Source organism: Chiloscyllium plagiosum, unplaced genomic scaffold, assembly GCF_037043375.1.
Source record: "Chiloscyllium plagiosum isolate Xiang-an unplaced genomic scaffold, Cpla_swu_hap1 HiC_scaffold_29, whole genome shotgun sequence".
NCBI classification, from domain to species: Eukaryota; Metazoa; Chordata; class Chondrichthyes; order Orectolobiformes; family Hemiscylliidae; genus Chiloscyllium; species Chiloscyllium plagiosum.
Window position 1 is genome coordinate 46,031,310 of NW_028270167.1, and position 15,998 is coordinate 46,047,307.

At 44.7% G+C, this 15,998-nt stretch overlaps 1 protein-coding gene across 1 annotated transcript in view; it reads left to right on the top strand.

Moving 5' to 3' along the window:
• The window catches only part of LOC148142291 (alpha-2-macroglobulin-like), a 53,943-nt gene extending 40,795 nt beyond the window's left edge, over positions 1-13,148 (top strand). Inside the window, exons 3-6 of the mRNA XM_087976565.1 lie at positions 5,470-5,685; positions 5,866-5,929; positions 7,486-7,631; positions 13,068-13,148. Of these exons, the coding sequence (XP_087832691.1) occupies positions 5,470-5,685; positions 5,866-5,929; positions 7,486-7,631; positions 13,068-13,148 (507 nt within the window). The remainder of the gene's footprint in view (positions 1-5,469; positions 5,686-5,865; positions 5,930-7,485; positions 7,632-13,067) is intronic.
• The last annotated feature ends 2,850 nt before the right edge of the window (positions 13,149-15,998 follow it).

Genomic DNA, 15,998 nt, shown 5'->3' on the forward strand with positions numbered 1-15,998 from the left:
TAGGGGGTGTTTGGGACTGAGTATAGAATGGGGGCAATTAAAAGGGGTATCAGGGACTCGGTATAGAATGGGTGGGTTAAAGGTGTATCAGGGATTGGGTATAGAATGGGGTGGTTTAAAGTGGGTATCAGGGACTGGGCATAGAATGGAGTGGTTTAAAGGGGGGTATCAGTGACTGGGAATAGAATGGGGTCGATTAATGGGGTATCAGGTATAGAATGGGGGGGGTTAAAGTGGTATCCGGGATTGGGTATAGAATAGGAGCAGTTTAAAGGGGGTATCGGGGACTGGGTATAGTTTGGGTGTTTCAAGGGGTTATCAGGGACTGGGTATAGAATGGGGAGTTTAAAGTGGTATCCGTGACTGGGTATAGAATGGGGTGGGTTTAAAGGGGTGTCATGGACGGGGAGAGAATGGGTGGGGTTTAAAGGGGGTATCAGGGACTGGGTATAGAATGGGAGGGTTTAAAGGGGGTATCAGGGACTGGGTATAAAATGGGGGGTTAAAGTGGTTATCAGGGACTGGGCATAGAATGGGGAGGTTTAAATAAGTATCAGGACAGGGTATAGAATGGGGTGGTTTAAAGTGGGTGTCAGGGACTGGGCATAGAATGGGGTAGTGTAAAGGGGGTATTATTGGACTGGGTATAGAATGGTGGGTTTAAAGTGGCATCCGGGACCGGGTATAGAATGGGGACAGTTTAAAGGGGGTATCAGGGACTGTGTTTAGAATGGGGGGAGGTTTGAAGGGAGTATCAGGGACTGGGTATAGAATGTAGGTTTAAAGTGGCCTCCGGGACTGGGTATAGAATGGGGGCAGTTTAATGTGGGTATCAGGGACTGGGTATAGAATGGGGGTTTTAAGGTGGTATCCGTGACTGGGTATAGAATGGGGGCAGTTTAATGGGGTTATCGGACTGGATATAGAATGAGGGGTTTAAAGTGGCATCCGGGACTGCGTATAGAATGGGGCAGTTTTAAGGGGGTATCAGGGACTGGGTATAGAATGGGAGGGTTTAAAGGGGCTATCAGGGACTGGGTATAGAAGGGGGCGGTTTAAAGGGGGTATCAGGGACTGGGTATAGAATGGGAGGGTTTAAAGGGGCTATCAGGGACTGGGTATCGATTTGAGGGGTTTAAAGGGGCTATCAGGGACTGGGTATAGAATGGGGTGGTTTAAAGGGGTGTCAGGACTGGGTATAGAATGAGGGCAGTTAAAAGGGGTATCAGGGACTAGGTATAGAATGGGAGGGGTTTAAAGGGGGTGTCAGGGATAGGGTATAGAATGGGGTGGTTTAAAGGGTGTGTCAGGGACTGAGTCTAGAATTGGGGCAGTTAAAAGAGGTAACAGGGACTGGGTATAGAATGGGGGGGTTAAAGGGGTATCAGGAACTGGGTATAGAATTGGGTCGTTTAATGGAGTGTCAGGGACTGAGTATTGAATGGGTGGTTTAAAAGGGGTATTAGGGACTGGGTATAGAATGGGGTGGTTTAAAAGGGGTATCAGGGTCTTGGTATAGAATGGGTTGGTTTAAAATGTGTATCAGGGTCTTGGTATAGAATGAGGCGGTTTAAAAGGGGTATTAGGGACTGGGTATAGAATGGGCTGATTTCAAGGGGGTGTCATGGACTTCGTATAGAATGGTGGGGTTTAAAGGGGGTGTCAGGGACTGGGTATAGAATGGGCTCGGTTTAAAGGGTGTGTCATGGATTTCGTATAGAATGGGGTGGTTTAAAGTGGGTGTCAGGGACTGAGTATAGAATGGGGAGTTAAAATGGGTTTCAGGGACTGGGTATAGAATGGGGTGGTTTAATGTGGGTATCAGGGACTGGGTATAGAATGGGGGTTTTAAAGTGGTATCCGTGACTGGGTACAGAATGTGGGCAGTTTAATGAGGGTATCAGGGACTGCGTATAGAATGGGGCAGTTTAAAGGGGTATCAGGGACTGGGTATAGAATGGGGTGGTTTAATGTGGGTATCAGGAACTGGGTATAGAATGGGGTGGTTTACAGTGGGTATGAGGGACTAGGCATAGAAGGGGGTGGTTTAAAGGGGGTATCAGGGACTGGGTATCGAATGGGGGGTTTAAAGTGGTATCCGGGACTGGGTATAGAATGGGGGGTTTAAAGGGGGTGTCATGGACAGGGGAGAGAATGTGTGGGGTTTAAATGGGGTATCAGGGACTGGTATAGAATGGGAGGGTTTAAAGGGGATATCAGGGACTGGGTATAAAATGGGGGGGTGTAAAGGGGGTATCAGGGAATTGGCATGGAATGAGGCAGTTTAAAGGGGGTGTTAGGGTCTGGGTATAGAATGGGGAGGTTTAAATAGGTATCAGGACAGGGTATAGAATGAGCTTTGAAAGGGGGTATCAGGCACTGGGTATAGAATGGGGGGGTTTAAAGGGGTTATGAGGGACTTGGTATGGAATGAGTTCTTTTAGAGGGAGTATCAGGGTGTAAATGAGGCTTGTATTACTGAGAGTTTAGAAGGATGTGAATTATTCTCATAAATACGAAGAAATACTAACGGATTTAGACATGGTTAACACAGGCAGGATGTTCCTGATGACCGGGATCCCAGAAATAGACCCCAGGGTATGGCCATTTGGGACTGAGATGAGGAGAAATGTCTTCAACCAGAAATGGGTGAGCCTGTAGAATTCTCTGTCACAGAAAGTAGTCAGGCCCAAAAGATTGAAGGGGCGGCATGGTGGCTCAGTTGTTAGCACTGCTACCTCACAGCACCTGGGTGCCAGGTTCGATTCCAGTCATGGGCAACTGTCTGTGTGGAATTTGTACATTTTCCCTGTGTCTGCGTGGGTTTCCTCTGGGTGCTCTGGTTTCCTCCCACATTCCAAAGATGTGCAGGTCAGGTGAATTGGCCATGTTAAATTTCCCACAGGAATGCGTAGGTTACGTGCATTAGTTTGGGGTAAATGTAGAGTAGTAGGGGGATGAGTCTGGGTGAGTTACCCTTCGGAGGATCAATGTAGACATTGTGGGAAACAAAAGCTCACTCACTTTAATAATTTCAGTCCGAGACGAATATCTGAATCCGCCGTTTATTTGTACACCTATAGGTGGGCGCTTTGTCTAATTACCAGGTAAGGCAATGACAAAATGCACAGTATATCCCAAAAAACCCTTGCAATTTATACTGTTTTTTCCCATATGTTTTCCTTATTCCATTGTCTGTTCCCTGCTTCGCTTACGTCACTCATTTCCTTAAGACTTATCCCACAACTTCTGTTTATCCTGTCTTGTCCGTGACAAACTCTTATCTCTGACTCCCATAAGGGTGTTTGACGTCAGTCTATTATAGATTATTGATTGGGCATATCTTTTCTTCTATCAGCATCTATTTCCATCCAGAGGCCACTTTGACCTCTTTGATTAGGGTTAGTTCCTGTGTCTCTGTGCAAGCGGGGAAAACAGATGCTTTCCTGTTTTCCCACACATCCACCATTGTTCTGTATTCACGTCTCATGCTAACATATCCTTTCTTTTTGCTGAATATGTATTTTCTCATTCCTGTTCTGTATCAGAATTTATACTTGCAGAAATAACATTAATTCATTTATATCCCACAACATGTTGGGCTGAAGGGCCTGTTTCCACACTGTAGGGATTCTAAGTTATCTAATGTACGGAATTCATTGCCTTAGAAGGCTGTGGAGGCCTGGACATTTAAGACTGACATAGATAGGTTCTTGAGTATAAAGGGGATCAAGAGTTACAGGGAGAAAGTGGGAGGATAGAGTTGAGAAACTTATCAGCCATGATTGAATAGCGGGAGCAGACTCAATGGGCTGAATGGCCTAATTTCTACACCTATGTCTTATGGTCTGATGGAGAGGGATTTGATGGAGGTTATCAGGGACAGAGAGGGAAATGAGAGGGAGTTGATGAAGGGTTATCAGAGACAGAGAGGAAAATGAGAGGGATTTGAAGGTGAGGAATGGAATGATGGTGATTCTAGTGACTGCAATTGGATAATAGCCTCTCTCATTACAGATGCTCATTGTCTATCACTTGTGTGGAGTGATGCTGTTGCTCCTTTAACAAGGTCATTCTGTCCTTTTTTCGAGAGAAAGGCAAAGGACTGAAGTGTCTGAACAGGCTACTTTGGAAATGGCTAACAGATACTGCCTAAGTCAACAATCAGAAAAGGTTAGAACATAGAACAATACAGCACAGAACAGGCCCTTTGGCCCACGATGTTGTGCCGAACATTTGTCCTAGCTTAAGCACCCATCCATGTACCTATACAATTGCCGCTTAAAGGTCACCAGAAATTCTGACTCTGCCACTCCCACAGGCAGTGCATTCCATGCCCCCACCACTCTCTGGGTAAAGAACCCACCCCTGACATCTCCCCTATACCTTCCACCCTTCACCTTAAATTTATGTCCTCTTGTAACACTCTGTTGTACACTCTGTTTTCAAGTTTTTTTAAATAAAATAAAAGGGGAGTGGCCGGTGTTTCCAGTTTGGGGTTAGTTTTAGCTGGGGACCCAAAGAAAGAGCTCCACTCTGATCCTCTCTATCTCTGATATCGCTCTCCTGTAAGAACCTGTGTTTGAATTTACCTTGATGCCAAGGGGCTGTTTATGGGGTATTGCAGGAAATTGGAACAGCTCTTCGTTAAGTTGCGTTTTTGTGTTGGTTGGATTTTCAAATATGTTATTCTAAATTGGGTTTTCTTTTGTTCATGTGTAAATAAATTCTGTTTTGCTTAAAACCGAGTGGTTGGACCAACAGCATCACTCTTTTAATACCCACCTTTCATCTGCTTAAAACAACTAGAGAAGGTAGGCTCTGAGCTACCTTCGTAAAATGTTTTGAGGGGGTCTGGCCTGGTCCATAACAGATTAGGAGCTCTTTGCAGGATTTGTTCTATCGTTCGGATTTGGGATTTGGGTTGTCAGACTCAAAGGTAGCGACAGTTAGTGTTAATGTCTTTTGTTCTGGGTGTTGCTTTCAGTTGCTTGAAACAGTGTTTGGAACAGTAATGGCTCATTCAGTCACTAAAAGTTTTCTTGGGGTGTAAGAAGTGACTTTTGGGGTTTGACAAAAGGTATGCAAGGAAAAGCTGCTGGAATTGGCAGACTGGAGTTGGACTTACTTTGTCCGTAAGAAAAGGAGAGATAATTATAGCTATAGGTCTGCATTTAAATTTGCTGAAAATGCCATCGGAATCTTTGGCGATGATGAAAATTCAATTGAGAAAGAAGCAGCTTGAGTTAGAGGCAAAGGAAAAAGAAAGAGAAAAAGAAATGAAACTGTTTGAATTATGATAAAAAAAAAGGCCCAAGCAGAGAGAAAAAAGGATAGAATAGGCTTGTCAAAGGAGCAGTATCATCCCAGTGGCTTGAATTCTCCAAGAGAGTATGGAGGCGAATTTCAGGACAATAATACTTGCCCTGTGCTATCCTGACCCCGATTCTCTGTTGCTCCCCTCTTTAGGCTATTTATCAGGGCGACCATCATCATGATGCACATCCCTACAATGTCTCAGCTCATCATGTTGTCCACCCTTTCTACTCCAAGTCGAAAAGTTACCTCACCATCCAGAAATGTCAGCAGAAACTGGCCTGTGATTCCGAGCTGCATGTGGGAGTCCATTACATTATCCAGGGTATGGCTGCTGAGGTGAACAATGACCTGGTTGTGTTCTATCTGGTAAGGAGATATCTAAGTGCCTTAACACTGCTCTCATTCCCTGTACACACCCTCCCCAGTTATCCACATGCCCCAATATCCTGTACTGTGCACCTGTAACCGCCCTTCCCACCACGATACCCAAATCCCTCCATATGGATTATTAACTCTCTCTGTTTCTGTCTCACTGTCTTTCTCCAGGTCATGGCGAGGGGAGTGATTGTGAACATGAACTCGAAAACCATCTCCATCAAAGGTTCTGAAGGTTTGAGCCATAACTCACTCGATGTGTGAGAGACAGAGAAAGAATGAGAGAGATAGAGACAGAGAGACTAATCACTGCCCTTTGTCTTCCCATGGCATTGTTGTCACTGAACATTCCCCCACCTCTCCCCTCCCCACCCCCACCCCCAACTATCCTGAGGCTTACAATTAACCAGTAAAGTCAACTGGACTTGCCATTTAAATACAGTTGTTGCAACAGAAAGTCAGAGGTCAGGAATCCTGCAGCAAGAAACTCACCTCCTGACTCTCCAAAGCCTGTCCACCATCTACAAGGCACAAGTCAGGAGTGTGATGGAATACTTTCCAATTGCCTGGAAGGATGTAGCTTAGATTTGTTAGACATGACCCTCTTTTGCAAAGCGCCTTGTGAAGACCCTGAGTTTTCTCAAAATCATTGAATTCTCAGACCTTGAGAAGAATCATGTTCTGCAACAGTCAATTGAATTTTCAGTGTTGCCCTTTATGTTTGATTTCAGATTAAGATTGGCTGCCACGCTGGTATCCTTTATCCATTTCTGCTTGTAATCTTCATTTTCTCTTTAATATTTCTATCACTTTTACTTACAAAACTATTGTTAAAGTGCCCAAAATGCCGATTTTCCTGCTCCTCGGATGCTGCCTGACTTGCTGTGCTTTTCCAGCACCACTCTAATCTTGACTATTGTTAAAGTTACTCATAAACTAGCCATTAATTTTGTGTCAATGTAAAGCTTTCCTTGTTTTTTTTTGGTCAGTGTTGTTCTTGGGAAATATGTCTAAATTTTCTATTTAACTTCTAAAGGCTATATTATCCCACTGTATAAAATAGGGAATATGATGATTACATAATTGTAGCATTCGCTCTGTCATTCTCACTCTCTTCCTTTGTCCCTCACTGTATTTCTCTCCCTCTCTCTATCTCCCTCCCTACCTCTGTCTGTCTGTCTATGTCTCTGACTCTCTCATTAACCCTCACTCTGTCTTTCTTCCATTCACTATTTCAGTCTTCCTCTGCCTCCGTCCCTCTACATTACTCTTAATTTCTGTCTCGTCTCTCTCTTCCCATGTCTCTCTCTTTTTCTATTTCTCTCTATCCCTTACTCTGTGTCTCACTTTCCATATTATATCTCATTACCTGTGTCTCTCCCTCTGAATCTTTCTCTCTCCAATATTCTCTTTTTCCATCCATTCCTGCTTCTCTCTTTGTCTTTCTGTCTTCCTTCTCTGTCTCTCTCCTATCTTACTGACTGTCTGACTGCCTCTCTCTTTCTGTCTCCCTCTCCCTGCCTCTTTGTTCCCTCACTCTGTCTGCCTCTTGCTCTCGTGGCCTGTCTTACTCACTTCCTCCCTCCCTTTCCTCTGTCTGTCTGTCTGTCTATCTCCCATTGTCTCACTGTCTCTGCTTGTTTCTATTGGCCTGTCTCACTCCACCTATCTATCTGACTACCTCCTTCTGTCTCTATTTCTGCCTCTTTCTCTTTCCCTCTCCGTGTCAGTTCCTCTACCTCACTCTCTCTGTCACCCTCTGCCTCATTCTCTCTCTGTTTCTGCCCCTAGCTTCAGAAGGACACTTCCAGCTATCCCTCCCTGTCAGGGCTGATCTCTCTCCGATTGCTCGTCTCTTGGTCTTTGCCATTCTTCCTGGTGGAGAAATAACTGGGGACAGTGCAAACTTCCAGGTCTCCCAATGTTTCCAGAACAAGGTAAGAAGTCCTGAAGAAGGGCTCATGCCCGAAACGTCGATTCTCCTGCTCCTTGGATGATGCCTGACCTGCTGCGCTTTTCCAGCAACACATTTTCAGCTCTGATCTCCAGCATCTGCAGTCCTCACTTTCTCCAAGAAGTCCAGGTCTCGATATCTCCCTGCCACATTCCCTCTCACTCTCTATCTGCTCTGCCATATTCTTGCTTCCTAACTCTCACTCTGTAACTGCTCTGTCACACTCCTGTCTGTCACATTCTCTCTCTCCTTGTCTGTCTCCATAAATGCTCTGCCACTATCCCTCTCTCTCTCTCTCACCCTCCCTCTGTAATTGCTCTGTCACATGCCCTGTCTTCCACTGTCCCTCCACAACGGCTGTCTCACTCCAACTTTCCCACTCTCCCTCCAGAATTGTTCTGTCACGTTTGCGCTCTCCCTCCATCACCATCTGCCATGCTCCCTCTCTCACTCCATAACTGTCCTGCCACATTCCCTCTCTCCCCCCATATCTAGTCTGCCACATTCCCTCTGTCCCAACTCTGTGGCATTCCCTCTTTCCCACTCTGTCCATAATTGCTCTGTCACACTCCCTCTCTTGCCCTCTCCTTTCATTTACATTCTCTCCTGTACTCCTATTTGTCTCCATTTCATTCTTTCTCTCTCTCTCTCACTTGCTTTTCTTCTGTTTTCCTTCCTCTTTCGTTCCTTTTCTTCATCTCTCCCTACCTGTGCATTGGAGATTGGAGAAATACAAACACTGTCCCCTTGTTTAGAAAAGTCTGGAAGGGTAATCCCAGCAGTGACAAAGCAGCTGCTTTCACTTCAATGGTGGGGTTCCTTCTGGAGACAATTATCCGAGATATAATTGGGAGTCACATGGACAAATGTGGATTGAACAGTCATCGAGTCACAGCACAACAGCAGGCCACCCCAACATGTCCATGCCAACCAACAAACATCAAACTACACGAATCCCATTTACCTGAACTTGGTCCATAACTACTGTGGCCTGGCATTTTAAGTGCTCATCCAGTGCTTGTCTCTCAGGCAGCATGGGCCATGTCTCTGCCACCTACTGAGTAATAATTTGTTTTCTCGAATCTCCTCTAAACCATTTTACTCCCTGCCTTAAGCTTACGTCCTCTGGTCCTAGACTTGTTTGCTATTGGATAAAGATTCTCACAATTCACTCTGTGTATGCCTCTCATAATTCTGTCCAGCTCAATCAGATTCCCCACCTCAGCCTGCTGTGCTCCAGGAAAAACAAATCCAGCCAATCCACTCTCTCCTCATAAATGAGATTAACCATTCCAGGCTTCATCCTAGTGAATCTCCTCTGCACACTTTCCTGAGCAATCATACGTTTCTGATCATGGAGCACCCAGAATTGCACACTGTATTCCATCTGTTGCCTCCTCCATTTCCTGCACTTCCCGCCTTCGAACCCACTCTCCCAACCACAACAAGGATAGAGTCCCCTTGTCCTCACATTCCACCCCAATAATCTCCAAATCCAGTGTATCATTGTACACCATTTTTGCCACCTACAGTCAGACCCCACCACCAAAAATATATTTCCCTCCCCAACCCTAGCTGCATTCCTTTGAGAACGTTCCCTCTGTGACTCCCTTGTTAGGTCCAAAATCCCCACCAAACCCCTCTCAATGCCCAGCACCATCTCCAGCCACTGTAACAGCTGCAAAACCTGTGCCCACACCTCTGCGCTCACCCCATCCCAGGCCCTAAAGGATTATTCCAAATCCGGCAAAGATTTACTTGTATATGCTCGAACCTCATTTACTGCATATGTTGCTCTCAGTGTGGTCTCCTCTACATCAGAGAGACTTAGTGCATTTGCAGAATGGTGAACATCTCTGGTCCATACAAAACCAACCAATAGCTATCAATTTCAACTCCCCCTCCCACTTTCCCCATGACACGTCCATTCTGGGCCTCCTCCACCACATAAACAAGGTCACCCACAAACTGGAGGAGGCACAGTTCATCTCCTGCCTCTGGAGCTTACAATCACAGGGCCTTAACATTAATCCACCAGTCTCCAAATCTCCCAACTTCCCCCCCACCCCCCCCATCCCAGAACCAATTCCACTGACTCAGCTGTACCCCCTTGAGCTGACCTACCTGTCCATCTTCCTTCTCAACTGTCTGCTCCACCCTCCCTCGATCACCATCACCTCGTGCCTTTGTACACCTATCGTCATCTCACCTACCTTTCCACTAGCCCCATCCTCTATTCATTTCTCAGCCCCCTTTCCCCTCCTCAGTCCTGAAGAAGAGCTATGCCCGAAACATTGACTCACTTGCCCCTCAGATGCTGTCTGATCTGCTGCGCATTTTCCAACGCCGCACTTTATCGACACTGACTCTCTACCATCTGCAGGTCTCACTATCTCTATCTGTGGTCTAACCATTGTTTTATAAAGTTAAAAATCACACAGCACCAGGTCATATCCATCAGGTTTAATTGGAAGCACACTAGCTTTCGGAGCGTCGCTCCTTCATCAGGTGGTAGTGGAGGGCTCAATTCTAACACAGAATTTAGAGCAAAAATTTACAGTGTGATGTAACTGAAATTATACATTAAAAATTGATTGTCTGTTAAGCCTTTCAGCTGTTAGAATACCATGATAGTTTCACTTCTTTCATGTGTAAATCATAAATTGTTTTATAAAGTTTTCCTTGCTCCTTCAATCTATGACCTGCCAATGAAGGCAAGCATTCAGTATTCCATCTTCCCCACCCTGTCTATCTGTGCTGACATCTTCAGGGATTGATGGACTTATACCCCAAAGTCCCGTTGTTCTTCAGTACTCCTGACGGACCTAACATTTATTGTGCCTGTCCTTCCCTCACTGGGTTCTCAAAGTGCATCACTTCACACTTATCAGATTAAGCATCCTCTGCCATTGCTTTGCCCTGTTTACCAGCTGATCAATATCAGACTGTAGTCTGAGCTCATCCTCCTTACTATCAATAACAACACCAATTTTTATGTCATCTTACTAATTATGCATTCTACATTCACATCCAAGTTACTAATGCATATAATAGGCAGTACCAATCTTTGTGATACACTGCTGGTCACAGACTTCTAATCACAAAACCAACCCTCCACCATCACCCTTGCCTCCAATGTGTAAGTCACTTTCACCTTGGATCCCATGGCCTCTTACCTTTTGCACCAGCCTTCCGTGCAGAACCTTGTCAGAAGCCTTACTGAAGGCCATGTAAACCATATCAACTGCACAAGTCCATGTAAATCACATCAATATATTTTGTCACCTTTTCAAAGATGCAATCAGTCAGGTAGGATCTCCCACTAATAAGTCTGTATTGAATATAACTAATTAATCCCTGCCTTTTCAAACATTGACTAATCCTGTCTTTCAGAATATTTTTCCCAAAGTTTCCCTACCATTGACATCAGACTAATTGGCCTGTAAATATTTGGCCTAGCCTCATGCCCTTCTTGAACAAAAGAACCACAGTTATTTGTACTTCACCTGTCGCCTGTAAAGTATCAGATATCTCCTCCAGGATCCCATACATTTCCTCTCTGCTGCCTCGACCAGCCTGGGATACATCACATCAGGACCCAAAGATTTATATAGTCATAGAGCTTTACAGTATGCAAACAGACTGTTTGGTCCAACTCGTCCATTCCAACCAAATATCCTCAATTAATCTAATCCCATTTGCCAGTATTTGATCTTTAAACCCTTCCTATTCCAGATGCCTTTGTAATTATACCAGCCTCCACCACTTCCCTCTGGTAGCTCATTTCGTGCATACATCTCCCTCTGTGTAAAAAAAAGTTGTCCCTTAGGTCTCTTTGAAATCTTTCCCCTCTCACCTTAAACCTATGCCCTCTAGTTTTGGACTCTGTTTCCCTGGGGAAAAGATCTTGGCGATTCACACTATCCACGCTCCTCGCGATTTTATAACCAACCAATCCCACCTTGTTGTGACCATCCATTTCTATTGTACCTCCCACTTCCCCCAAGACATGTCCATTCTAGGCCTCCTCCGCCACCTAAACAATACTGCCTCATCTTCTGCCTCAGGAGCTTCCAACCACACGGCCTCAACACTGAATTCACCAGTTTCCAAATGCCCCCTCCCCCATCCCATCCCAGATCTAACCTTCCAAGTCAGATCTGCCCTCTTGAGCTAACCTACCTTCCATCTTCCTTCTCACCTATCTACTCCACCCTCCCACCCATTTTTCACTATCACCTCCTTTCTTCACCCACCTATCGCCGTCCCACCTACCTTTCCTCAGCCCCCTCCCTCCTCCCCCTAATTATTTCTCAGCTCCTTCCCTCCTCCTCAGTCCAAATTTGGACTCTCTTGCTCCTGAGATGCTGTCTGAATTGTTGTGATTTTTCCAGCTCCATGTTTTATTGACTCCAATCCTCTTATTATTAGCATACTCCTAGAAAGCCTTGGGGTTTTCCTTGTGATCCTATCTGCCAAAGATTTAGAAGAGTTAGCATGATTTATTCAGGGAAAACTGTGGTTAGGTTTCTGTAGTTTTTTTGTTGAAGATGTAATAGAGAGTTGATTTAAATAACACAGTTTATGTGATGCATATGAATTTCGAGAAAGCTTTTGATGCAGTGACACATGACAGATTTGTAGGGAAGTCTAAATTAGAGTGGTGCTGGAAAAGCACAGCAGGTCAGGCAGCATCCGAGGAGCAGGAAAATCAATGTTTCGGGCAAAAACCTTTCATCAGGAATTCCTGATGAAAGGCTTTTGCCCGAAACGTTGATTTTCCTGCTCCTCGGATGCTGCCTGACCTGCTGTGCTTTTCCAGCACCACTTGAATCTAGATTCTGATTGCCCGCATTTGCAGTCTGCACTTATGCCTGCCAGATTTGTAGGGGATGTTATCGGTCATGGTATTATAAGAACAGCATCAATGTGGATATAAAATTGACTGAGTGAAAGAAATCAGAGTTATGATCCATGGGTATTTTTCAGGCTGGAGGACTTCACAGGGATTAGAATTGAGACCTTTGCTTTTTGATCTGGATCTTGCTGTGCATTTAGGTGTAGATAGTGCAAAACTCAGAAGAGCGGCAGACACTAAAGAGGACAGTGTGGAACTCCGAAATGGATTGGGCAGAAAGCTGGCAGATGAAGTTCAAAGCAGAGAAGTGTCAAGTGATGCATTTTGGTTAGAAGAACATTGCAAGACAATCCAAAATAAGGTGTACAATTCTAAAGAGGGGACAGGAAGGCCCTGGGACATGTGTGCATGATAGGTGTTGAGATCAGGAAATAAAGCATACCATATTCCCAGTTTTATTTTCAGAGACTTAGAGCACAAGAAGCGATATTGAAGTTGCATAAGACACTTGTAAGCCCTCAGCTGGAGGATTGCATACTATTAGTGGTACCACATTTATAGGAAAGACATGAATGTACTGGAGAGAATGCAGAAGTGATTTACGAGAATGGTTCCAAGAATGAGAAACACCAGGTAGATTGAAGAAGTTGGCACTGTTCACCTTGGAGAGAAGAAGGATGAGTCGAGATTTGATTGAGACATAGAATGAGGACACAAAGAGAAATTGTTCACAATTGTAAAACGATTGTGAGAAAGAAGGAAGAATGATGTGAGAAAAAAGATTTTTTTATGTGGCATCGAGTTTGGGTCTGGAATATTCTGCCTGGAAATGTGATGAAGGCAGATTCAATGAGGCATTCAAGAGGGCATTGGGTGATTATTGAAAGAGAAGCGAAGTGTAGGGGTGTGCATTAAATCATAGTGCTTGTTGGAGAGCCAGCCAAATGGCCTCCTGCATCTCTGTAGCACTTCTGTATTTGTGTGGTTTTTGAAATCTTTCTGCCTCTCACTCCATCTCTGTGTCTCTCCCTCTGTCTCTGTCTCCTGTGCTGATCAACGTTTTCTCTTCCACCGTTTAGGTGAGCCTCCATTTCTCTGTAGCTGAAGGCCTGCCCAAAAGTCACATCAGCCTCAATCTTCACGCTGAGCCGAACTCTCTCTGTGGGCTACGGGTGGTATACTTGTTCTTGAGGGGAACGGCCGCAGGGGGTCCCTGCACTGGCTGCTTCCTCCCAGTCGCCCTCACTGTCACTCATCTATCTGCAATCTTTGGAGTTACTACTTTAATAAATCTCCGATCTATGACCCCCTCTGCCTCCTGAATGATCCGAAGTTCATCCAACTCCAGCTCCAGTTCCCTAACACGGTCTTGGAGGAGCTGGAGATGGGTGCACTTCCTGCAAGTGTTTTCACAGGGACGTCCATGGCATCCCTCACCTCAAACATGTTGCAAGAGGAACATTGCACTGCCTTCACTGCCATCCCTCTGAAAGTAGCCTTTTATAAAAAAAAACTGGGTCTAAAGAATACAACAAGCAAAATGCAGCACTTACCTACTTACCACAACGGGTCTTATTATTTAGGTTAGAGGAGGAGGGCGGGTGGGAGACACTACCTCTGTAGTGCCTTGGGTTCTTCTCCTGTGCACTTTTATAGGGAAAAAACCTACCCAGGTAAGCTTACGCTACACCAGCTTCCGGGTCCCGGCTGCCCCTCTGGTCGTCGTCACTTCCCCCTGCTGCTCCCGCTCTTTCTGTGAAGAGAAAAAAAAAACACCGCTGCCCGCTACTGGTAAGTAATTTTAAAACAAACTGTCTCACCTTAGCTGTAGCCTTCCGGGTTCCTTTAAACCAAAGGGAAATTGAGAAACAAATTTGGAAGGAGATTTCAGCTATCTGTAAGAATAATAGGGTGGTTATGGTAGGGGATTTTAACTTTCCAAACATAGACTGGGACTGCCATAGTGTTTAGAGTTTAGATGGAGAGAAATTTGTTAAGTGGGTACAAGAAAATTTGCTGATTCACAATGTGGATGTACCTACTGGAGAAGGTGCAAAACTTGACCTACTCTTGGGAAATAAGGCAGGGCAGATGACTGAGGTGTCAGTGGGGGAGCACTTTGGGGCCAGTGAGCATAATTTTATTAGTTTTAAAATAATGATGGAAAAGGATAGACCAGATCTAAAGTTGAAGTTCTAAATTGGAGAAAGACCAATTTTGATGATAATATTGGGCAATAACTTTCAAAAACTGATTGGAAGCAGATGTTCGCAAGTAAAGAAACGACTGGAAAATGGGAAGCCTTCAGAAATGAGATAATGAGAGTCCAGAGAAAGTATATTTCTGTCAGGGTGAAAGGAAAGGCTGGTAGGTGCAGGGAATGCATGAATGACTAAAACAAATTGAGGGTTTGGTCAAGAAAAAGAAGGAAGCATATGAAAGGATAGATCAAGTGAATCCTTAGAAGAGAAGAAGGCAGTAGGAGTATACTTAAGAGGGAAATCAGGAGGGCAAAAAGGGGACATGAGATAGCTTTGGCAAATTGAATTAAGGAGAATCCAAAGGGTTTTTACAAATGCATTAAGGACATAAGGGTAACTAGGGAGAAAATAGGGCCCCTCAAAGATAGCAAAGCGGCCTTTGTATGGAGCCGCAGAAAATGGGGGAGACACTAAATGAGTATTTTGAATCAGTATTTACTGTGGAAAAGGATATGGAAGATATAGAATGCAGGGAAATAGATGGTGACACTTGCAAAATGTCCATATTACAGAGGAGAAAGTGCCGTTGGTCTTAAAATGCATAAAGGTGTATAAATCCCCAGGACCTGATCAGGTGTATCCTAGAACTCTGGGAAACTAGAGAAGTGATTGCTGGGCCTCTTGCTGAGATATTTGTATCATCGATAGTCACAGATGAGGTGCCGGAAGACTGGAGGTTGGCTGACGTGGTGCCACTGTTTAAGAAGGGCGGTAGAAGGGCGGAAAAGACAAGCCAGGGAACTATAGACCAGTGAGCCTGATGTCGGTCGTAGGCAAGTTGTTGGAGGGAATCTAGAGGGACAGGATGTACATGTATTTGGAAAGGCAAGGACTGATTAGGAATAGTTAACATGGCTTTGTGTGTGGGAAATCATGCCTCACAAACTTGATGGAGTTTTTTTGAAGAAATAACAAAGAGGATTGATGAAGTTAGAGCAGTAGATTTGATCTACGTGGACTTCAGTAAGGTGTTCGACAAGGTTCCCGATGGGAGACTGGTTAGCAAAGTTCAATCTCACGGAATACAGGGAGGACCAGCCATTTAGATACAGAACTGACTTAAAAATAGAAGACAGAGGGTGGTGGTGGAGGGTTGTTTTTCTTGTGCCACAAGAATCAGTGCTGGTTCCTCTACTTTTTGTCATTTACATAAATGATTTGGATGCGAGCATAAGAGGTACAATTAGTAAATTTGCAGATGACACCAAAATTGGAGATGTAATGGACAGCG